This window comes from Anopheles moucheti, chromosome 2 (assembly GCF_943734755.1).
Source record: "Anopheles moucheti chromosome 2, idAnoMoucSN_F20_07, whole genome shotgun sequence".
NCBI classification, from domain to species: domain Eukaryota; kingdom Metazoa; phylum Arthropoda; class Insecta; order Diptera; family Culicidae; genus Anopheles; species Anopheles moucheti.
Window position 1 is genome coordinate 16,364,230 of NC_069140.1, and position 24,956 is coordinate 16,389,185.

A 24,956-nucleotide genomic window follows, 5' to 3' on the forward strand; every position below is an offset into this window, starting at 1 on the left:
TGATTTCTTTACGCAAATGATAATATCACGGCCGGAGGCCAGTAGTTTTTATAGCTTTTTATTGAATTTTATTCATTTTTATTGATTTCACCATACATCATAATAATAGGTTAATAGTTTTTGTTTGTTTTGTCTCTTTGTTTTGTTTTTTTCTTTTGTATCGTTAAATTGGTTTAATAGTGTGTGGTAATTCTTCTGCTTATGCTTGTTCGTTCCTGTCACAAATTTCTGTTTCATTTTTCGTTACCGCAACTTGTGTAAGATGCTTGTGGTTTGACGGGTGTAAAGATACATCTCGTACAGCCTGTACGTTGCATATATAAAGGTTTTACATAAAAGATCGGACGTCTTGCTGACGAAGGTTTTATTTTCCCGTAATTTGATAGATGTTTTTTTGTTGCGCGCGCATTGCTGCACCTTTCGTGTTTGCGTACATTGGATGAATTTCTTGTCATGCGACAGAAGCATTACATCAACGTGTCGTACGTTTTCTGCTATCCTGTTCATGGTTTTCTTTTTGTCATGTTGTTCATTATAGATAATAATTTAAAAGCTTTTACTAACCGTCCAGGAAGTAGTCGGCAATGCTTCTGTCCTTACAAATTGTTATATTAAAAATATGTACCAAAAAACAGGAAGTACGGTACGGTCGAAATGAGACGTGTGACCACCATCGTCATCATCATCATCAGATCTACTGCGCTGATCGTTTGTTTTGCCAATCGAATTATTTGTTTGTATCTCATTGTGTTGGGCCGTATTAGCGGTGTCTGTATATAAGTACGTAATATTTGTTTGCCTTTTTTTGCTTTTATTAGTTCCTTTGTTTACACTTCAAAACTGATGAAACATTCAATTAACTGACTAGATGAAGCTAAAAGTATAGGTTTTTTTTTGGTTGTTGTTTTTTGCTACGAGAGATCTCATCAAATGTGACCCCAGTGTTAATGATAATCTTGTATTATAGTATCAGAATGTGTGCATGTGTTTGTTTATTGTGTAGAATGTAGATTCATTTAATTTCCCTTATCGTTCAGCGTTCAATTCCATTCCAATCTCTTGTCGCGTTTCTTTTCCAACTTTGCGTCTCATGTTGTCACTTTCAGTCTAATCGGTTTGACTGTTGTTTTTTCTCGTTTGAAAGATCGAAAGCTTTTACGTCCGCTCATGTTTGATAGCGTTTTGAAAGTAGGATATGGTATAGTGTGAATCGTCAAGCTAACATAAGCCACAAGCTAGCGTTCACCACGTGAAATGCGATGATCGTAAACCTAATGTCGAATTCTACCCATTACTTAACAGTACTAGCAAACTCAGACAATCCGTTTTGGTGATGAAATGTCTTACGGCAAAACATGGGTACAGTTCGTTTCCATTTCCAGGGCAGATTGCTGATGTTCGGGAAGCAAACAGCATTGCTTTAAACGTTAACTGAACTTTATCCTAGGCCCTCAAGGTATTTTAATTTCGTGACAACAGTTATCACCGCCGGTTCGTTTCACCAATTCGTCGTCATACTTCTTAACCGTCTTTGTGTTTGCCTTGCTTAAACATGTCCTCAACATAATCGCACAGCCCTTCTTTGTTCGTAATCCCGGGGTAAACCTTAGTCGTTTCACAGGAAACAGATTCCCCTTTAGCATCTTCACGTTCCTATTCTTCCTAGAAGGCATTTCCGGTACATAGCACCCAAAAAACATACAAGCATTTCCCAAAAACTCACCGCTCGCAAGCGAAACTCAAAATCACAACGGACAAATGCGCCCTAACACTAACGGGTAATAAGAATGCTCAAATGGCCAAAAATGGCTCGTCGGCGCAAGCTAAGGCAAATCAGGAAAACAGTCACTACCACCATCCCGCGTTTGTTACGGTTGGCCGGGGTTGAGTTTGTGAAGCGGGTGACCAAACAATGTAGCAAATGAATACATATCTTGCAAATACACACAACACGCAAAGCACAAAAACCATCTATCGAACAAGCTGCAAAGCACTTTCCCTTGGCTGGTTTTTTTTTTATTTTGCTTGGCCACATCCGAGATGTCCTCTTGCTGTTGCTGTTCCCCACACCCTTCCTCATTACCATTTAGCAGACTTTGATTCTAACAACCTATCCTAATATCCATGCAATGCTATTGGCAAATAGTAAATGTTCGTCCCATGCCGCCGTTTCGTGGCCGGAGTCAGAAATCACAAGCATTACTTTTGCTGAGCGAGAGAGAGCGAGAGGTTTCGTTCAAGCCGTTCCTATCAACGCGCGTTGAAATGTACTTTAATGTGGATGTGTGTGTGTGTATTATTTTGGCTAATATAAAAGCTTAAAATTTGCATATAAAAATCGACAAATTTTGCTTGAATCTCTCCCCCGCTTACCAAGGACGACGCGCTGTTCTGTCTAGGTTTATGCTTTCACTATCGTTTCCAACAGGCTGTGTGTTCCGTCGACAAAACGAACACCCAACGACCACGGGGCCGTTACATGTCCGTTTCTTTGTTTGGCCTTTTAAAGCAGTTCATTTGTTTTGTGGATAGTGTTTTTTTTTGTGGATGAGTGGGATGATTTTACATACGTTTTTTTGTTCTTCGTTTTTAGATGCGACTTTGCAATGCATTTTTGTTTGTTTTTTGTTACTAAACAGCCATCGAAACTAAACATCGTTAGAGTAGTTATTTTATATATTAATTAACACCGTTCTTGTAACACAAATCGATCGCTTTTGCTGAAGCGCTGCTTTGCTTTCTTTTGTTATTTGGTTGGTGCCAATAAATAATTCGCTTATTATTGTTAATGTTGAACATTCGTACCGTACCCATAGCCTTTTTCTTCTGTGGCACTACCTCACGTAATTTCCTCTTGCATTTTATGTTGTTTGCATGTTTGTTGTTCGTAAGTTGCTTCATTTTGAACTGTTTCATGAACTTATATCTCTAGTCAAACTCGTGTGAAGTTATATACTTTGTTCACCTTGCGTTTGTTATCTCGTGTTGGAATAATGCATCAGATGCATTCTGCGGTTTTAATCCCCATTCCGAATGTACTTTTATCTTTTTGCAATGCTTTTACACTAATTGTGTGTTTTTTTTTGGTTGTTTTGGTTTGTGTTTTGGTAATAACTATAGCTGAAAGTTTCTTTCAGAGCATAACACGTTCCATGAACAATTGGGGATGTATGCATTAGAGAGAGAGAGAGTGTGTGTGTTTTTTGGGGGGTTCTCGCTGGAATATAGGAAACTTTGATTTACGATTTATTCAACTCTCTTACTGCCTCGACCACTCTCGGGCTTAACAACACTTTTCTTTTTTGTTATGCTGGCGTTTTCTGCCCTGCTTCTTGCTTGCTTTCTTTAATATTCTTTTTGCTCTAAGGAAGATTAAATGTAGTAACATGGTACATTTTGTTTTTCTCTTTAAATTGTCTTGTTTCTGACTATATTTAGATAAATAGAGTTTTCATCCTCGAGATTTTATAATCAATCATTCATTTAGTGAAGCAATGTGATCGGTGATCTTCATTATTCTTGATGATGAATTGCATAATGAAACATGTTGATTTTAAATAGGTAACCATTTTTCCATTCATTCCTTGGGCCAGCGTTCCCGGGTAGAGCATGTGTTCCGTTTCGGGATGCCACAATGTCTCACTGTTACCGTGTGTGTTTGTTGTGGGTGTGAGAGCGAGAGACAGGAGGGGGATGTAGAAAATATAACCATCAGGTCCCTCGCCCACCTACCTCGGCCCCCCCCTCACCCATGTACAGTCTGCACTGCGTACAGAATCCCTCTAGCGAAAAGGAGTGGTAAGATTATCTTTGTGCCACGAGAGTTATACGTGTACGATCAACAATATAGTGTTTTTTTTTAGTAAATAGACTCTCCTGTCCCGCATCAAAGCTCTTCGTTTTGTTAGTGGTGCGCAACTTTTGATATTACGTTTTTCTAACCCCATTCGCAGTGTTGGCAACTTCTCCGACTAGCCCGGCATGTGATCCTCTGGTTCGGTTCGCTTCCCCATCGCATGGGCGTTTGTGGTGAGCGTTGTGTTTGGAACAAGGTTGGGAAAACGGGGGAGAAAATGGTACCCCTGGCCTAATATTGTTCTCCAATGGACGTCTTGCAGTGCGACGATCGTCGTCGTCGTCGTCTTCATGCCGTTCTCATAAGATTCGTCTACGTAATCTACCTACCTAAACAGAGTTTATCCTTCGTTAATGGGTGGACTGACTTTGCTTGGATTTAGGCGACTGACGCAATTCATCTATTGCTGGAGGTTGTTTTTGTATTGTAAGCTGGCGTATAAAAGTTTGTTTTAACACTGTCTCCAAAAAACCTGACCGCTTCGTTTTGTTGTTTGTGTGATGTCCTTTTTATCGGACTCTCTCACATACGTTTGCTTCTTGAACTACATCCATCAGCAGTACCATTTCCAACAGTGGACGTTACGCCATCCTCGGCGCACTTCGACAAACCAAAGGAAATGTTCGCTTCTGTGTGTATGCTCCCTGATTAACTGACCCGTTATTAATTGCCCATTAGGTGGCGCGAACCGTCAACTCTTTTGTTTTGCTTTTAATAATTGGCGCAATTAACGATCGCGATTGAACGGTGTTGTTGCATTGTTGTACGTACGTTAACAATTGCATTCGTCTGATTAATCCTGCCGCAGATCCGATCGAATCTCTAACGATATGCGATTATCATCAGTAATGGGTGTAGACTTTAGACGGAAGTTGTGCGTATTTCTCTCCATTATATGTCCTCCGGTATGTTGCTATCCTGTGGCCGATCACCTATAGCCGCTGTGTGCTGTCTGGACGAGTTGCCAGCCTACGAATGGGGCGGGTTCTCCACCAATATCGCATGTAACGTTCAAAACATCACACACAATTACACTTTTTATGGGGATGTTGCTGTTCGGGGTATGACATTTCAACATAGCATATGGTGTGTGGTTTGTTCAATAAACGAATAAACAGTATCACAACTAGCTACAGGGCTCTAGCACCCTTTCACTGTATCTCGGTTTTTTTTTGCGGTAGCACTTGCATTGACGCCTAGACTATTAAAGGGGGGAAAAAAAGATATTGCCTCTCGCCATTGGAACGATATATGAGTGCGAAAGCGGCTTCTACGACATAAGGGAGATTCAAAAATCAGGTAGGCTGCCGTTCATCACATTCATCCTGCCCAGCATTCTATGGATGCTTGCCTAAACTTAGAGTCTTCTAGCGGAAGCTCAACAAATACGTCACTTTGCGCGGCCAGCGTCAAGGGTCTGCTCTACAAAGTAAGCTCTTCGTTTAAATTAGTTTAGTTCCCTGCTATTCTTTTCCAACTATTTTCCTGTTCCAGGAATGATATTCCCATTGTTTTCTCTCTCTCTATCTCAACGAACCTTGCGTGTCAATTAATACCTTTCGATTTGAGGAAAACGTCTAATATAACTTAACGTTGCTGCATTGCCAGGATGCACTCACTAGGACTAGATACGTACCGCTACCAATTGAAGGAGTGTTATCGATCAATTAGTAGCGTATTGTGGTACGATGAACAAAAAACAAACAGAATCAGGTATGGTCTACTCACTCTGATCCGCCTTACTCAACCGCTTTCTTTGGAAGAGAAAGGGAAATCCATTTAGAAACTATTTAGCTGACGACATGATGGTGCGGCATTCCAATGGGCGTTCACATCCACGTCCTAAATGTAACCGTTAAATGCTATCATCGCTGCTCCCTAGATGCCTAGAACTCGAGCCGGTAAGCCGAACAGGACGTTTCGTGGTCCTGCAGGTTGATTGTACACCGTGCCGCGCTTGGAGATAGATCGATGTGATATTTGGCGAGCAGTTCCTCGTTCTCCGAAACCCAGTAGCCAAGTACATCGGTGTCATACGTCGGAATGATAGTTACCTCTGTGGGGGAGAGAATCAAAAAGGCAAACCATTATGTGTTTGGGTGTGCGAGAACGCTGCAGCTAACCATCTACCTACCTAATTCTTTATCTTCCCATGTCTGTTTGGCCTCCAGTAGGGCATTGTACACCTCCCGGCTCGGTTCGGTGCCGGAGAATACGTAGTAGCGGGCTCGGACACGCTTGAAGAATTCCACGTTCGCGTAGTACGAGTTGCCGTGATGTGGCACGTATGACAGGTCTACGTAGACGGGGCTAGTGGGCTTTTTCGCCTTGGTAGGGGATTCGGCCCGCTTGCGAAGGTTCTTCTCGTTGTTCAGCTTCGTTTTGCTCATCAGCATGCGACGTTCCTTCTTCGGGGTCGTTTTGTTGTCATCGGCTGTCATCGGAGCAGGCGATGGCAGTCCCAACGGCTTTCCCCATGAATCAAGCACGCTCTTTGCTTCCGCAGAGGACGCACTCGTGGACTGTGCAGTTGGCTGGGTTGATTGTAATAGACTTGATTGTGATTGCGCTTGGGGTTGTGATGGTTGCGGCGGCTGGGACTGTGCTACCGTTGCGCTCGGCTGCGCTCCCGTTAGGGTAGTTGTCACTGACGACGGAAGTCCTGTGGAGGTGAAGTCCATTTCCATTTTTTGCGCTTGTGCCATACTAGCGACCGTGGTTGTCGCTGCCATAAATTCCTTCTCACTCGAGAAGTGCATCGAGGTGGTCATGACATCATCCATCTTAGTGCTGCTAGCGCTGCTGAATGCCTTTTCAAAGTCCAAGTCCGCCTCGTCCAGATATTTACGGTCGCCGGTTACGGGTGGTTTGTGAGTGGAATCGACACTGCTATCGCCGCTGGATGCATATTCGACGTACGGTTTGGAGAAGCCCTTCGTTGCCCCGGTGATCGGAATTGGAATCGACCGGGTAGTGCTCGACGCCATCGTCATGCTCGACGGTACTTCTGGCAGCTGTCCGTAGAATGAAGTGCTCATCGGATCCGGTTTGTAGCTGGAAGTGATAGGCATGGCCGTTTTCGCCTCCTCGCTTCCATACTGGGGCGGCACAATGTCATCCTGACTGTCCTGGTCTATTTCGATGTCGGACTTCTTGCTCACCCCCGAGCTGGAATGCTGCAGGTCATAGTCATAGGTGTACTTAGTGCTGGGCGACAACGGAGCTTGCGAGGTCACGCTCATGGGTGACCCAGGGACATCCTCATCGTGCCAGCCGGCTACAATGCGTGACGCCTGCCCGGAAGATATATCTGACCGCGGTGATAGAACATCCTTTTCATCGTAGTCTTCGGTGAAACTGCGTTCTTCGGTTCCGGCCAGGGTAAGCTGGGTGGGTGCGGATGCTTTTGTCGCAGCGATTGCCTCAGAGGTCTGGTCGGACACAACGCTGCGGATGCTGCTGTCCACTTCGACCTTTTGCCCATCCTTGATGGCGTAAGTCGTAGTAGAGGATGTGACTCCCGCGAGAGCACCGGTGGATGCGCCGGGCTGTTGTGTTTCAGTTTTGCTTACCGTATCACTTTGCTCGTTGCTGTCCACTTCTATCTTCTGCCCATCTTTGATGATGTACGTCGTGGTCTTTGTCGTTGTCGTTGTAGTCGTGACAGTAGTCTGAGAGTCACCCTTATCTGCGCTAGCTGTAGTTGTGGCGATACGCTCAATCTGTGAGTCGACCATGTCTGGCGTTGAGGAACGCGTCATGTCCGGTGTGCTCATGCCGGAGGTGGTCTTTGCTTCGTCCGCAAGTTTCAGCGTGTCTACGACCACCTTCGGAAAGGGCGATGTAGGCTTTGGCGATGAATCTGATGTCTCAATACCTGAACTGCTGTGGCCCAAGTTGATCGATTTGGAAGCACTGTCCGTACTACCTTGCGTGTGCACGGACATCAGCCCCGGGCTCGACTTGCCAGATGGTACAGACTCTTTAGGTGTTGAAATACCAGATGCATCGTCCTTTGGCGCGGTCGGGATAGTTGTCGTCATAGCAGAAGTCGCCAAAGTAGTTGTCGCTGACGCAACAGAGGTCGAACCAGATAGTACGGAGGATTCGTAATGAGATTGAGTTATACTTATGCTTTCCTTAGCGGCCACGTTCGGGCTGATAGGGGCTGTTGGTGGTGTTTTGCTACCCGTGAGGAGAAATTCTTCTGTGACCTTTTCGGCTGACGTCGTACATTGTTCGACCGAAGACTCGCCAGCTGAACTCATGCGAATTGAGACGTGTTGCTGTTGGCTGGACGCCTTTTCTGACAAGCTGTCCTTTTCGATGAAAGTGTTCAGCGAAGTGGTGCTCTCCTCAAGCGAGTCCTTGTCTTGTAGTGGACTAACTGATTTGGCGCTGGATTCCTGTGATTTTTCACCAAGATAGGGTGAAGATTTGCCGCTGTCCCCTGTCATTGGGAATGCTCCCGGAATTGATGCTACTGTCGTCTTAGTTTCGATCATCGATTCATCTATTTTCGTGGAGGAAATGACTGTCGATGTCATTTTTTCAATTTCCTTCATTGAGGTGACTGTATCTTTCAGAAGCTGATCCATGCCTTTAGCGATCGTTGCACCATGGTCGGGACTTTCGGAACTGTCTAAACCACATTTCGGAAACATGGTAGTAGTATCATGCTTAAGTGCATCATCTTTCTCCCCAGGGAATTGTGGTTCGTCTCCGAACAATGGTTTAAAGGATTTGTTCAACGCGCTTTCCGATTGTTTTGGAATAAATGAAGGGTCTAGCTTAGTAACACTATCTCGAGGGCTACGTATCATATCCAAATCATCACGCGAAGCTATAACCGATTCTTCAAGTACTCCCAAAGTACCACCTTCAAATCCGGAACGCTGTCCAGAAGAAGTGACTACAGCGGACATGGATTTCGATCGAGTTTCTTTCATACACACTTTTGGTTCGAAATTGTCCTCATCACCATCACTCATAGCGCCATCGTGTTCATCCTTGGTGGTTGATGATTCACGACGGGATAAGGATTCTTCAAATCTCGCAAATGACGTGACTGATGTTGTGTCAAGTCCACTCTTAGAATCCATTATGAAAGATTTGTTTGATGCAACTGAATCGGGTCTCGAAGGTACACCTGGCACACTAGCACTAGCAGCTGAAGCAGGCCGGGAATCCTCCTTAGTCTCAGCCTTCAGATCGACGGACTTCTCTGAAGGAGCCTTGTCTGCGGGTCCACTGGCAGCGGAAGCAGGTCGCGAATCCTCCTTGGTCTCAGCCTTCAGATCGACGGACTTCTCTGAAGGAGCCTTGTCTGCGGGTCCACTAGCAGCTGAAGCAGGTCGCGAATCCTCCTTGGTCTCAGCCTTCAGATCGACGGACTTCTCCGAAGGAGCCTTGTCTGTGGGTCCACTAGCAACTGAAGCAGGTCGCGAATCCTCCTTGGTCTCAGCCTTCAGATCGACGGACTTCTCTGAAGGGGCCTTGTCTGCGGGTCCACTAGCAGCGGAAGCAGGTCGCGAATCCTCCTTGGTCTCAGCCTTCAGATCGACGGACTTCTCTGATGGAGCCTTGTCTGCGGGTCCACTGGCAGCGGAAGCAGGTCGCGAATCCTCTTTGGTCTCAGCCTTCAGATCGACGGACTTCTCTGAAGGAGCCTTGTCTGCGGGTCCACTAGCAGCTGAAGCAGGTCGCGAATCCTCCTTGGTCTCAGCCTTCAGATCGACGGACTTCTCTGAAGGAGCCTTGTCTGCGGGTCCACTGGCAGCGGAAGCAGGTCGCGAATCCTCCTTGGTCTCAGCCTTCAGATCGACGGACTTCTCTGAAGGAGACTTGTCTGCGGGTCCACTAGCAGCGGAAGCAGGTCGCGAATCCTCCTTGGTCTCAGCCTTCAGATCGACGGACTTCTCTGAAGGAGCCTTGTCTGCGAGTCCACTAGCAGCTGAAGCAGGTCGCGAATCCTCCTTGGTCTCAGCCTTCAGATCGACGGACTTCTCTGAAGGAGCCTTGTCTGCGGGTCCACTAGCAGCTGAAACAGGTCGCGAATCCTCCTTGGTCTCAGCCTTCAGGTCGACGGACTTCTCTGAAGGAGCCTTGTCTGTGGGTCCACTAGCAGCGGAAGCAGGTCGCGAATCCTCCTTGGTCTCAGCCTTCAGATCGACGGACTTCTCTGAAGGAGCCTTGTCTGAGGGTCCACTAGCAGCGGAAGCAGGTCGCGAATCCTCCTTGGTCTCAGCCTTCAGATCGACGGACTTCTCTGAAGGAGCCTTGTCTGTGGGTCCACTGGCAGCTGAAGCTGGTCGCGAATCCTCCTTGGTCTCAGCCTTCAGATCGACGGACTTCTCTGAAGGAGCCTTGTCTGCGGGTCCACTAGCAGCGGAAGCAGGTCGCGAATCCTCCTTGGTCTCAGCCTTCAGATCGACGGACTTCTCTGAAGGAGCCTTGTCTGCGGGTCCACTAGCAGCTGAAGCAGGTCGCGAATCCTCCTTAGTCTCAGCCTTCAGGTCGACGGACTTCTCTGAAGGAGCCTTGTCTGTGGGTCCACTAGCAGCGGAAGCAGGTCGCGAATCCTCCTTGGTCTCAGCCTTCAGATCGACGGACTTATCTGAAGGAGCCTTGTCTGCGGGTCCACTAGCAGCGGAAGCAGGTCGCGAATCCTCCTTGGTCTCAGCCTTCAGATCGACGGACTTCTCTGAAGGAGCCTTGTCTGCGGGTCCACTAGCAGCTGAAGCAGGTCGCGAATCCTCCTTGGTCTCAGCCTTCAGATCGACGGACTTCTCTGAAGGAGCCTTGTCTGCGGGGCCACTGGCAGCGGAAGCAGGTCGCGAATCCTCCTTGGTCTCAGCCTTCAGATCAACGGACTTCTCTGAAGGAGCCTTGTCGGTGGGTCCACTAGCAGCGGAAGCAGGTCGCGAATCCTCCTTGGTCTCAGCCTTCAGATCGACGGACTTCTCTGAAGGAGCCTTATCTGCGGGTCCACTAGCAGCGGAAGCAGGTCGCGAATCCTCCTTGGTCTCAGCCTTCAGATCAACGGACTTCTCTGAAGGAGACTTGTCTGCGAGTCCACTAGCAGCGGAAGCAGGTCGCGAATCCTCCTTGGTCTCAGCCTTCAGATCGACGGACTTCTCTGAAGGAGCCTTGTCTGCGGGTCCACTAGCAGCTGAAGCAGGTCGCGAATCCTCCTTGGTCTCAGCCTTCAGGTCGACGGACTTCTCTGAAGGAGCCTTGTCTGCGGGTCCACTAGCAGCGGAAGCAGGTCGCGAATCCTCCTTGGTCTCAGCCTTCAGATCGACGGACTTCTCTGAAGGAGCCTTGTCTGCGGGTCCACTAGCAGCGGAAGCAGGTCGCGAATCCTCCTTGGTCTCAGCCTTCAGATCGACGGACTTCTCTGAAGGAGCCTTGTCTGCGAGTCCACTAGCAGATGAAGCAGGTCGCGAATCCTCCTTGGTCTCAGCCTTCAGATCAACGGACTTCTCTGAAGGAGACTTGTCTGAGGGTCCACTAGCAGCGGAAGCAGGTCGCGAATCCTCCTTGGTATCAGCCTTCAGATCGACGGACTTCTCTGAAGGAGCCTTGTCTGCGGGTCCACTGGCAGCGGAAGCAGGTCGCGAATCCTCTTTGGTCTCAGCCTTCAGATCGACGGACTTCTCTGAAGGAGCCTTGTCTGCGGGGCCACTGGCAGCGGAAGCAGGTCGCGAATCCTCCTTGGTCTCAGCCTTCAGATCGACGGACTTCTCTGAAGGAGCCTTGTCTGCGGGTCCACTGGCAGCTGAAGCTGGTCGCGAATCCTCTTTGGTCTCAGCCTTCAGATCGACGGACTTCTCTGAAGGAGCCTTGTCTGCGGGGCCACTAGCAGCGGAAGCAGGTCGCGAATCCTCCTTGGTCTCAGCCTTCAGATCGACGGACTTCTCTGAAGGAGACTTGTCTGCGGGTCCACTAGCAGCGGAAGCAGGTCGCGAATCCTCCTTGGTCTCAGCCTTCAGATCGACGGACTTCTCTGAAGGGGCCTTGTCTGCGGGTCCACTAGCAGCGGAAGCAGGTCGCGAATCCTCCTTGGTCTCAGCCTTCAGATCGACGGACTTCTCTGAAGGAGCCTTGTCTGCGGGTCCATTAGCAGCTGAAGCAGGTCGCGAATCCTCCTTGGTCTCAGCCTTCAGATCAACGGACTTCTCTGAAGGAGCCTTATCTGTGGTTCCACTGGCAGCGGAAGCAGGTCGCGAATCCTCCTTGGTCTCAGCCTTCAGGTCGACGGACTTCTCTGAAGGAGCCTTGTCTGCGGGTCCACTAGCAGCGGAAGCAGGTCGCGAATCCTCCTTGGTCTCAGCCTTCAGATCGACGGACTTCTCTGAAGGAGCCTTGTCTGCGGGTCCACTAGCAGCGGAAGCAGGTCGCGAATCCTCCTTGGTCTCAGCCTTCAGATCGACGGACTTCTCTGAAGGGGCCTTGTCTGCGGGTCCACTAGCAGCTGAAGCAGGTCGCGAATCCTCCTTGGTCTCAGCCTTCAGATCAACGGACTTCTCTGAAGGAGCCTTATCTGTGGTTCCACTGGCAGCGGAAGCAGGTCGCGAATCCTCCTTGGTCTCAGCCTTCAGATCGACGGACTTCTCTGAAGGAGCCTTGTCTGCGGGTCCACTAGCAGCGGAAGCAGGTCGCGAAACCTCCTTGGTCTCAGCCTTCAGATCGACGGACTTCTCTGAAGGAGCCTTGTCTGTGGGTCCACTAGCAGCTGAAGCAGGTCGCGAATCCTCCTTGGTCTCAGCCTTCAGATCGACGGACTTATCTGAAGGAGCCTTGTCTGCGGGTCCACTAGCAGCGGAAGCAGGTCGCGAATCCTCCTTGGTCTCAGCCTTCAGATCGACGGACTTCTCTGAAGGAGCCTTGTCTGCGGGTCCACTAGCAGCTGAAGCAGGTCGCGAATCCTCCTTGGTCTCAGCCTTCAGATCGACGGACTTCTCTGAAGGAGCCTTGTCTGTGGGTCCACTGGCAGCTGAAGCTGGTCGCGAATCCTCCTTGGTATCAGCCTTCAGATCGACGGACTTCTCTGAAGGAGCCTTGTCTGCGAGTCCACTAGCAGCTGAAGCAGGTCGCGAATCCTCCTTGGTCTCAGCCTTCAGATCGACGGACTTCTCTGAAGGAGCCTTGTCTGCGGGTCCACTGGCAGCGGAAGTAGGTCGCGAATCCTCCTTGGTCTCAGCCTTCAGATCGACGGACTTCTCTGAAGGAGACTTGTCCGCGGATCCACTAGCAGCTGAAGCAGGTCGCGAATCCTCCTTGGTCTCAGCCTTCAGATCGACGGATTTCTCTGTAGGAGCCTTGTCTGCGGGTCCACTGGCAGCGGAAGCAGGTCGCGAATCCTCCTTGGTCTCAGCCTTCAGATCGACGGACTTCTCTGAAGGAGCCTTGTCTGCGGGTCCACTAGCAGCGGAAGCAGGTCGCGAATCCTCCTTGGTCTCAGCCTTCAGATCGACGGACTTCTCTGAAGGAGCCTTGTCTGCGGGTCCACTAGCAGCGGAAGCAGGTCGCGAATCGTCCTTGGTCTCAGCCTTCAGATCGACGGACTTCTCTGAAGGAGCCTTGTCTGCGGGTCCACTAGCAGCGGAAGCAGGCCGTTCTGGTTCTGTTTCAGCTGCCGATGCCGGCCGGGAAACTTCTTCAGCGCTGTCTGGCGATGCTGGTCGTGAAAATTCGTGGGCTTGTTGTTGTTCTTCGGCCAGGTCCAGTGAAGCGGATTCTTTTAGCTTGTATCTTGTGGGAATGTTTTGTTCATCATCTGGCTGTTCTTTATCTTTTTGCAAAGATGCGGCTTGATGAGACACATCTCCTACACTGGCGGGAGAATCTGGACGGGAAAATACCTCTTCTTGGGTTGATTGTTTCGTGGAAAGGTCTTCTTCTTTTGCAGCAGCCGTTTGCTTCACAGACTCTTGTGTCATGAATTTGCTAGATTCGTTTAATTTGGCCGCTGCCGATTCTTTTCCCTCCATGCCAGGAGCTTCCTTCTCCGAAACTGTCTTTTGGCTTGTAATCGATTCGGGACTGGATAGCTCCTTCATCTTTTCCTCCGTTTCCACAAATACCTGATCGTGTTCTTTGTCAGATTCTTTCAAAAAGTCTGCAACTGATTTGAGGTCCGTTGGGTCTTCTTTGAGATCACTGATGTGGCTCGAGATGGAATGCGCACGAGACGAGTCACGCTCATCGACGAATGAACTTTCATCTTTAGTGTAGTCTCGTTCGCTGAACGTACTGATGGCCGATTCGCGTCTTGTATCATCAATGAGATCGTCTGTTTGGTGATCTGCTAAAGATTCCTTATGAATGTCACTCAACATACCAACAGTTTCCTCTTGTGATTTGGGCTTAGCCGTTTCTACCTGCACCACCTTCTCGGGTAGTTCGTGTTTATCCTTTTCTTCTATCGAAGTCGGCGATGTTTTTAGGTCGGGTGATGATTTGCCAGATTTCTCCGCCTCGTCCTCCTCTTCCTCGTTTTCTTCCTGCACCTTAATCTCCGGCGTAGTTGTACCTGAACCCTGCATCGGTTCCGGAGTGGCTGACTTTGAGAAAGTAATAGTGCCATCGGCACAGATGACAGTTTCTTCCCCTCCATCCTCACTGCTGGCCGTGACGAGCATCCGTTGAACAGTGCCTACATCTTCTTCGCGGGCAGCTCCTTGGGAAAGCTTACGTTCCAGCTCTTGTGGATCGAAACCGGGGATGATTTCTTCCAAATCTTTGTCGGACTTTAGCACTTCCGCCACATTGGCCACTATTTTAGCTACATCTTCCGGAGTTCGAGCTCGTGGTGGCATTACCCCTACGGATGGGCCAAGTTTTTCCGATCCTCCCTGTGGTGGTGAGACACGATCTTCCTCCTCTTCCTCTTTAATCTCGCGTAGATTGGCATCCTCAAAAGCACTGTACTTAATGTCTTCGATGACGAAGGTACCCATGTTTTTGTTGGCCTCCAGCTCTTCGAGTTCCTTATCTTCGTCGATGTCATGCGGAATGTTGACCATCGATTTTAGCTCCATACTCAGCTTATCTCCATCTGTGACCGGAGAATCAACCGTGGTAATATGAGTTTCCCGCAACTCCTGCGTGAAGCTCCGTTCGTAGGGTCCACCAAATCGATCAAACGCTTGCCCTGCTTCCTGTTGAGCCACAGTAGCGGATCCCGATTCGCGTTCCATTTGCAGACTGTCGATCTTTTCGGTAACTTGTTGCAGTTTCACTTCCACTTCGTCGGTTTTGTCCTTGATCTTACTTTCCACTTTGTCCGCCATTTTTTCAATTCCACTCTTGATGCCCTCGGTAATACTTCCGAAGAATGAACTGATGCCAGTCTTGGCTTTATCTTGGACTTTCTCTACCTCCTTCGCGATGTCCTCCTCGATCTGCTGTTTTGCATTATCCAGCTGACTCGCCACATCTTGTTTGAGATCTTTGGCAAGCTTTTCCAGTTCACTTTTTTCGGCCGCAATTGTAACCAAGGTTTCATCAACTTTCGTAGCAAACTGCGACGCATCCTGTACAAACGAATCCACTTTAGCGTCGAGCTTTGTAGTGGCTGCCTTCAATTCGTCATCGACTTGTTTGGTTTTAGCTTGCAAATTATCCAGCACGGTGTCCGTTTTGGCAGTAATATCGGTCACAATTTCACCAGCCGTTTGTACAGCCATTAGTTCTGCCTCCTTGCCAGCGTCCTGGATCATATCCTTCACCTTACGATCAGTGTCCTTGACTTCTTCCTTGACAGTACCCATAATTTCTTCCTTCTGCTCTGCTACACTTTTTACCATAGTGTCCTTCATGGCTACTAATTCCGACACGGTGCCTTTCATCGAGGCTGCCACCTTGTCGTCGATCAGATGTTTTAACTCGTCCAGTTTCTCCTCTACCTTCGATGGCGTTTGCCAGATCTCGTCTAATACTGATGTAACAGTTTGTGGCGGTTGCGGAACTTTAGGTACTACTTTTTGCGCGACAATCAGCTCTTCTTCTACCGGTACCTTGTTGGCTTCATCATCATCATCCTCCTCCTGATCAGCATGCGTTTCTTCGACTGGTGTCTTGCTTTCTTGCTTAACTTGATGCTGTTGCTGTACCGTTACTGCACTGTCGAGCTTATCATCCACAGGGATAATTTGAGACTCCAAATCCCTTAAGATAGAATCGTCCATGAGCATTGCGTTCGAAGCATCCTGTTCCTTAGTTTCATGTGCGTCTGGTTTTGGTGGCTTGTCCAGCCGAGTGTCTCGTTCAACCTTTTCGAACACTTCCTTCACTTCAGTTGCCTTGCTCGCCGTATCACATGGTTTATCACTTTCAACTGACTTATCCACTACGTGCCTTTCATCATCAGTCTTCTCAAGTTGCTTAGCATCAGTCTCTATCGCCGCCATTGTGGATGCTACCGTTGTCGTAGAGACTGCGACGACGGGTTCTTCCTCTGGCTTTTCTTTCGTATCACGATCCTTATCCTCGTCCTCTTTGCTGTCCTTATCCTTATCTTCACCATAATCCTCCTCGAGATCGGCCTCTTCGTGCACCGGCAGATCCGCTACTTCGTCCGGTGTCTTCACCACATCTCGCATGTGCGCTTGTTGTGCACTGAACTGCATCTTTGCCGGTGTTGGTCGTTCTAGCGGCTCGTAAACGGTTTGCAACGGAGCGGCTGCCGCAGTAGCTGTAATTTCTGCTGCTGCCACTGGTCCTGTTGGTTGTTCGGTTGGTATTGCTGCAGCAGCAGCAGTAGCAGCAGCAACCGCCACCGCCGAAGTCACTTCGATTTCTTTCGTTTCTTCCTTGACGTGTTTCTCCTCAATTACAAGATCTTCCTTAATCTCGTCTAGCGGGATGCGTTCGTCTTCGGGAAGCGTGGGAGCGGTCGTGGTTGCCCCAGACTCGACGGTAGCCGATACACGCTCCTCGTGGTGGCTCTCGTGATGTGGTGGATCGATGTGATCCTTCGGATGACCGATCGGTAGCTCTTGTTCCTCATCCCGAGTATCGCTGGTCTTTTTCGTGCTGCTCATCTTTTCGTCGGGACTGATAGACGAGATTTCCTCCGTTTTCAAACCATCCATTGAGGTTTCCATCTTGGATTTGGCGATTTCCTTCGCCGAAGCGATAATGTCCTGCACTTCCTCTTCGAGTTCTTGTTTGTGCTTGGGCGAAAGCTTCTCCTGCACTTCCCGTTCCTGGTCGTCCAGTTCCTCTTCCGCCGGAGCACTAGCTTGCACGACGCCTTCGACTTGTTCTGGCTGATCGTCATCCGCCTTTTCACTGTCAACAACCTCTGCGGCCGTCGCCGTCTGACCAACAATCTTAACCGCATCCGCCTTTTCCTCCTTCTCTTCCTCCAAGCTGTCGCGCTTACGTTTCTCGGATTCTTGCGAATCGCGCTGGTGCTTCTGAATTTCTTCCTCCTTAGTGGCACTGCTTTCCGGTTCATTGATGGAGTCCTCGGTGTACTGCTCTTCCTTTTCGATGATGAGATATTCCTCCTCTTCCTCCGGCTCGGTGGCACTGTCCTGCACCTCACGATGCTCCTCAGTCGTTGCCAGTTCTCGATGCTTGAGAGCCTTTTGCGCAGCCGAATCGCGATTGAATACGGCTTCAATCTCACGAACCGCCTCTTGCTCCTCCTTTAGCTCGGCTAGCTGTTGCTGTTTCTTTATCGCCTCCAGTGTATCACTATCACCAGGAACGACATCAGTAGCGGCGATCCCTGCTGGACGCTTCGATACTGGAACGCCTCCTTCATCTGCACTGGGGGTCGAAACGAGACTCGAATCGGTTGTACCGTTCTTATCTAGCTTAGCCTTCCTGATGACGGCGTCCTTTTCGGATTTCAACACCTTCTTAGCCTTCACAGGACTGCCACCGGCAGTCGCTGCACTGGAAGATGTCGTAACGCTACCCTTCGGACGACGTGAGATAGGTTTGCGCTCAGCTGGCTTCGATGCAGGAGCCTCTTTCTTCTCGAGATCTTTTCGAGTCTCGCGCTTAGCAGCCATCGTGGGGCGCTGTCTCGCCTCGAGAACTTTGCGATTGTTTTCATCCTTGGCACTCTTGGCTGGAGTAGCTTTTGGACTAGATTTGCCCGGTTTGGTGCCTATCGTTTTAGACGCAGTTGTCTTACCGACAGCTTTTTTGATGTCTTCTCCCTGTTCTGCTTTAGTGGCACTTCCGTTGGTTAGCTTCGATTCGATTGAGCTCGTTTTCTTCGGTGTCGTTGGTGACGATTTGTTCGCTTCGGTTTGCTTCTTCACTACGGGTTTTCGATCAGCCGACGGTTTGGAAGGTTTACTCGCTGTGTCAACCTTTGATCTAGCCGTCGATGATGTAAGTGTGCGTGATGCAGGAGGCTTTCTGGTGGCTTTTGTGACCATGCCACCGGTGTCGGCCCCGGCAGGAGATGCAGCTTCCTCTTTCTTCTTTTCTTTCGCCTCAAGGTCAGGTTTGGCTGAGCCTACTTCCTCCTTTTTCTCTTGTCCATCGGGCGCATCGTCGAGACTTTTTTCACTGTCCACCGCCAATGGCTTAGATTTGTCGGTCGACAGCACATCTTCCTTGTCGGAGCTAACGTCCGAAATGGAGTCCTTCTTTTCGTCCTGCTGCTGTTGCTGCTCTAGCTTCTTGTTGTCCAGCTTCTTCTCGGACACGGTCATTGCTTTGCCGGCACGAATCGCTTTCGGTTTGCTGTCCATTTTGGCCGAAGCAACGGTGGTGGTACCCGGTGGCTTCGATAGTTGTTTCTCCATCTTGATTTCATCCGCTGAACTATCCATTCCATCCGCAGCAAGCTTATTATCGGCCGCCATCATTCGCATCTTGTTGTCGATCAGTTTGTTGTCCTTTGGTTTGGACGGATGCATCGCTTCCGATATAATGCGATCGGTCGAGGCCGATTTGAGGGACTTCTTCGTGACTAATACTGGTGTCGAAAGGTTTGCAGTGATTGATTTGACTGGGCACACTGGCTGCCGCATAAACTCGACATTCTTCATCTTTTCCAACCCTTCGAGGATCTTATACTCGGGCGCCGAACCCGGGAAAAGAATGCGCGTAATATTGTCCTCCGGATTGGCCGGTGTCCACACGAGCAGAGCGCAGATCGAGATGAGATTTTGTAGCGGGAAGGCAAAATCTTTGCCATCCTTCGTCTCTTTGGTAAACAGGCGCTGATCGGCGGCTGCCCAGCGGGTGAGAAAATCCTTTACCTCACGCGAGTCGCGCGACGGGCTGATGACGTACATATCGAGCGTTCCGTGGCCAACCTTATGGTACAGATTGATCGGTTCCACATCGCGGTAACAGTTTTGTGCCTTCAAGTTCAACGACTTCAGGTTCGTTACGATCTGGTGACCCTCCTGCAGTATGTCCACCAACAGCGGGTCCCGATCCTTGTCTCCGTCCGGGCTCGGCAAACCTTTGCGCTCGGGAATGTTGCAGAAGAAGTGTCCTATCTGGGGGTAGACGTGGGCTTCGCTCTTGCGCTCCACTACGGACGAAATGCCCTTGATGTTGGTGTTGTTGATGCGCGTCATCAATACCGCATCTAGCCGATCTAGATGGCGTACAAAGTCCCAGAAGCAAGATTTACGGCTGAAGCCTCCATCAACTGGCAAGGAAGAGAAGAAACAGGGAAACAAATTAGTTTATTTTGTTTTACGATTGTTTGAGTATAAATTAAATTTGCCATATGACACCTTACCTAGCATGTTGAAGCCATTGATTCCGAAAAGAGCAGCATCTCCCTGACCTCCCGGGAAGACGTACAAAGTGGGATGGCTGAAACGAATGTTTCCAACAACATCCGAGCTTTCCAACAGCTCGGAAATTTCCGTCGGTATGATCATCGACGATAAATAGGCTGCAAAATAAGAACGAGAGCATACAGTGAGTGTTCGTCCGAAATTGTCATATGCGTCAATTACTTACCGACAAAGCCATTCAATTTTTCACTGCCCGAGCTCAGTACGTCCACCGGATTCAAGCGAACCTGGCACAGTCGCGAGAAGGACTTTTCCTGGATTGTGTGCCACAGCCCTGCGGGAGCACAATGTATATCCATGGTGATCGTTTCAGGATACGCACGAAGTACGCGCTGTACCTCGTGCTCTTGGAATGCCTCCATGAAATCCATCACTGAAAAAGTTCCATCCTAGAAACAAAACGAACAGCGTAAGAAAAAGGTAGCGTCGAGGATGTTAGCTTTAAATTATACACCCCTGGCGGGTAAATAGTTTCCCAAACCCCATTCCTTACCTGTAATATCCACGATCCATTGCCTGAGAACGTGTAGCCCGTATGGATGATGTGACGGTGCCGAGTGAAGCTACTCAGCAGATTCCGGATGCATTGGATGAAGGTGTTGACTTGTGGATGAATCAAGATTTCAGTAACCAGATTTTCGCTGGCATACTGAATCAATCGTTCACCTGCGAATAGAACATTCACAGCCTTGTCAACAACATTTTAATGGGAAAATCAAACAGAACAAAAGAAAACACGAATAAAAGCATGTTTTCGCAAATCCTTTCTTGGAAATGGTTGAACAAGCCGTGGATTTTTCATTCCCTGTTTCTGTTCCACCGTAATGGCTCCGTTCGCGCTGCAATCAATCTTTTTCGATGTCAGACAAACAAACTTTGTACGCATTCGCATTCGCAGCCCTCTGCAAGGAGATAAAATCCCCTAGACATAATCTGCAAAAGCTCAACGTCATGCACACGCCACTGCGAGGGAAATCCATTCGCCTCGCACATCCATCGGCCCATGGTGGAAAACATTCGTGGAAAATCCGTGGGTAGCGCTGGTAGGCGTAGAACGTATTGATTGCCGTTCTTCTCAATAAACTTCTGGCGACAGCAAGACATTGTGAGCAAACTTGCACCAATTGGTTACGATGGCGGAATGTAAAGCTATAAAATTGTAATGCTTTCTGTTCCATGACCACCATGATGTATTATTAATTTTTTATTTAATTTATATTATGACTACAATGCCGTATTTTCAATGTATTGTTAATATTGTGACATTAATTTGAAGTTGTGCTGTGCTGTTTTTTCATATGTTGAAAATACTAAACTTAGTACTGCTCTGTAACGAACAAACAAATACAATATAACGTTTCAAAGTGCAATATACAACTACTGCTCTTATTGAATAACTTTCACATGTCGCTCTAATGTTTCGAAAAACAATGCATCAACTGCAAGTACTACATCATCGAAAGCAAAGTTATGAAATTTATAACCAGCACCTCCAGGTCCCGCGGTTGGCAAACCTCCTGCCGCTTTGGAACGTGCACTACCGAGCTGATGCGAATGCCGGCCCACGACGGGCCCAAGTATGCCTCGAGGGATGCGAAAAGTGCCTCGCCCCAAGTGTTACTTCATGTGGCTGCAGCATTCATCACGTCGTTCCTGTACGGCGTGTTTGGTTACACGTTGTGTGTGACCCGTTCCCGAACCACTTATGCTGACAGGGCATACCCCACGCGGGCATGCCTGGTGAGCAACGGGTGTGACTGGCGCGAAGGTCAAAGTGAAGTGTAACAGATTTTATGTATGTGTGCTTTTCATTATCCTTGCCGTTTACGTCTTCCCGCGGCGATGCTGGCAAAAGGGAGTCCACCCGTATAAGCCAGCCACTTCCATCCATCGTCCGGGAAATTTGCATATTCATGTATTTTTAACCACTTTAGCCGAAACCCATTTGGTGCACAAACCGTACAATCACTGCACGCGGCGGATCGTTGCGCTTTTTGTTCTACCGAAACCAGGCACTGTGCCCCGCACACCCCGGAGTGGCCGGTGGAATCGGAGTATGTTTTGGTCATTACTGTTCCCGTGTGCAGCTTTTTCGCGGACATTGCACAAAAAACAGGGCGATATGGTGCAAAAGTTGTGCTTGTGTAATCAATTCTTACTGTGTTGTTTATATTTCTAGCTAAAGTTGTGTCTTTTGCCCTGCACATGACCCAGTGCTGTTGCCACAACAACATGCTGGTTTGCAAAATGGTAATACTGTTTGTACCAGATATAAGTGCATGTGTTAAGGGTAACATAAATGTACCATTCGATTTGAAAAATGAATTTTTAATAACACATTGTTTGCCTGCAGTATAAATCTGTGATATCGTTATCGGATTTCCATCGGAGTGGTCTTGATGGGATGTGCAATAGTTGGTAGATAAGGCTGTCTTGGTAGATAAATTATTTAACATTTAATTTGTCGCCTGATTAGATCACAATCCACCACTCCACTGGGACACTTTACAGGCGAAACATTACGCCAGCGGTTAGCAGTAGCAGGGCCCCAGTCAACACTTGTTCCGGTGCACACTTTACACACGTCCACCGTACCACCGACCATCTGTGGCGTCAGCAATGCACAAAGTTCTGCCTCACCCATTTTGGGGACGCACGTTTTAACGAACGTTTGGCCGTTCGGACTACTGCCACTCCCTTTGCCGCATGCAAATGTTCCGTTCGATTCGGGAATCCATGGAACCGGCGGCTTCATCGTGTCACAATCCATCGTGATGGCTTTGGCAGCACAATCATCGAAGCTCACGTAGCTTATGCATCCATAGCACTGGAGGGCTAGTGCTGTAAAAAACCGTCGTATTAATCGCGAGCAGTTCAGTTCATTGTACCTCCGGTGTGTGTTCTTACCTTGTTGGGCGCACAGTGCAAGCAAAGCGAAAAAGACTGCTTTTATCGTGTTGTTCATTTTGAAAAGTTAAAGTAACATCTAACTTGCTGAAACACACGGCACAGCTATTTATATTGACGCTTGTCTCTTATACAGTTCGTAGCATAACTATAATACAATTTAAGAAACATCGTTATTTGCTATGCGTATAAACATTTGAAAACGTTTTAAAAATCATAAATAATTTTTAAGAGGCTCGAGTAGTGTAAAAAAATATATTAATAGTTCATATTAAGATGTGTCTTTGAAATTTAAATTTGTAGTATTTTTTCAGACGTAATTTATGCTTCCAATTATCTGAAATCCATAGTAAGATTTTTTTTCAAAATTTTTATACAAACTCATTTTAAACTATCTCTCCGACTTTTTGTTATGTTTAAAAAGTTGGTGTCTTATAATTATGGTATGAACTGTATGTATGCCCGTTACACCTATCCATGTATCCGTTATCTAAAACACTCAACACAAACGGCAAACATTGGGAAGAATACTGAAATTAAACACTCTATACTATAGCAGAGCACTTTGCTAATAAAAGAGGACCATCTGTCCACTAAAACTCTTGAGTAGTAGTAAGACATTTGGTTGGCAAACATGTGCTTTTCTTCGTGCCATCTGAACTCGTTGCTCACCGCAAATTGAATTATTTGTGAGATTTTTTTGTTATGCATTGCATTAAAGGTAGCATGAATTTTAGGACATTATCTTTGTGACTTACCCTTCACGAAACCCTTCAAATAAAAAAAAAGGACATCGAAAGATTTTCCCAAACCACCACCCAACCCATGAAAGTAGATAGCACGAAAACCCCAAACAGGATCTGAACGTGCCACGGAAAGAACCGCTTAAGCACGTTTCTGTACTCTGTTTGCGGTAAAATTCATTCTTAAGCGACGAGCAAAAAAAAAAAAGCAAAGCCCAGGTGAATAGAGACATTGATGAGTATGATAACTGCACATTTTAAACATGGTTTGTGTTTGATCCAAATATTGCCACTGTTGTATCAGAAACCAAATTTCCAAGAAATTCCGCCTAGCGCACGGCTTACTGTAGCAAGCACAACATTTTGCTACCAGAGCGTAAGATGCTTCCCGAGAGTGATCCGTTCGCACCCGAAAAACAGGGTATAAAAGGGGATCCTGCGCTGGTTTTAATCAGTTATTAGTGAACGCGCAAGGACTAAGGACAGTTCCATCCGCTCTCGCAAACTCACCACGTTAGCTCTCGCAGCTTCAACAAGTCGGCTCTCGCAGCCTCACCAAGTCGGCTCTCGCAGCCTCATCACGTCGGCTCTCGCAGCCTCATAACGTTCGGCTCTCGCAGCTTCAACACGTCGGCTCTCGCAGCCTCACCACGTTAGCTCTCGCAGCTTCAACACGTTGGCTCTCGCAGCCTCACCACGTTGGCTCTCGCAGCCTCAGCACGACGGCTCTCACAGCCTCATCATCCGGCTTTAGGCCCATCGAGGAAGACCTGGCCTTCGAGCCCATCGAGGAAGACCGTGTCTTTAGGCCTATCGAAAAGGCCTGGCTTTAGGCCCATCGAGGAAGACCTGGCCTTCGAGCCCATCGAGGAAGACCGTGTCTTTAGGCCTATCGAAAAGGCCTGGCTTTAGGCCCATCGAGGAAGACCTGGCCTTCGAGCCCATCGAGGAAGACCTTGGCTTCTAGCCCAACGAGGAAGACCTGGCCTTCGAGCCCTTCGAGGAAGTCCTGGCTTTCGAGCCAACACGAAGACTGTTCATTGTTAAAAGATAATAAAACACAACGTAGGGTAAAAGTGAACAGAACATTTGGTGCGTAGTGACCAGGATACGTATTGGACAAACAACTGCGTAGTGATCAGAATACGTGTCGGAAAAAACATTCGCGTAGTGCTCAGAATACGTATCGAAAAGTATTTGCTAAAAAGTGACTCAATTTCGTATCGCCAGTGAAGCAACCAAACTACGGAATAATAGTGAAACACAAACTTTCAGTCGACGTTAAGAGTGAATAAGAACAAGGCATCACAATGAGTGAAGAAACCCGCATTCGCACGAAGACCAACAGATTGGAAAGGTATGTTATTTCACTCCGTAACATAGAGAGCTTCGCTAAAGGCTATAGTGAAGATCAAAAGCATCAAGTAGGCGATCGTCTGATTAGGCTAGACAAGGTATTCGAGTTATTTGAGTCTGCTGTTGACGAACTATGTGCGTTGCCTATAACAAGCGAATTACAGACAAAAGTTAATATGACCACCTCAGAGATGGAAGAATTATTCTTCAAAACTAAAGCCATTTTGTCTCAAGTAATTCCCATGCAGCACAAGACAGAAGAAGAAAAATCTAAGGAAGAAGTGCCATGTAATCTGAAAG

General features: G+C 48.0%; 1 protein-coding gene across 1 annotated transcript in view; it reads right to left on the reverse strand.

The window, feature by feature from the left end:
- Positions 1 to 841: 841 nt before the first annotated feature.
- The window catches only part of LOC128309499 (microtubule-associated protein futsch-like), a 55,758-nt gene continuing 31,643 nt past the window's right edge, over positions 842 to 24,956 (reverse strand). The window contains exons 3-7 of the mRNA XM_053045907.1: positions 20,144 to 20,316; positions 19,817 to 20,039; positions 19,590 to 19,748; positions 5,991 to 19,496; positions 842 to 5,912 (exon numbers count right to left, since the gene is read on the reverse strand). Coding sequence (XP_052901867.1) covers positions 5,743 to 5,912; positions 5,991 to 19,496; positions 19,590 to 19,748; positions 19,817 to 20,039; positions 20,144 to 20,316 — 14,231 coding nt within the window. The 3' untranslated portion in view covers positions 842 to 5,742. The remainder of the gene's footprint in view (positions 5,913 to 5,990; positions 19,497 to 19,589; positions 19,749 to 19,816; positions 20,040 to 20,143; positions 20,317 to 24,956) is intronic.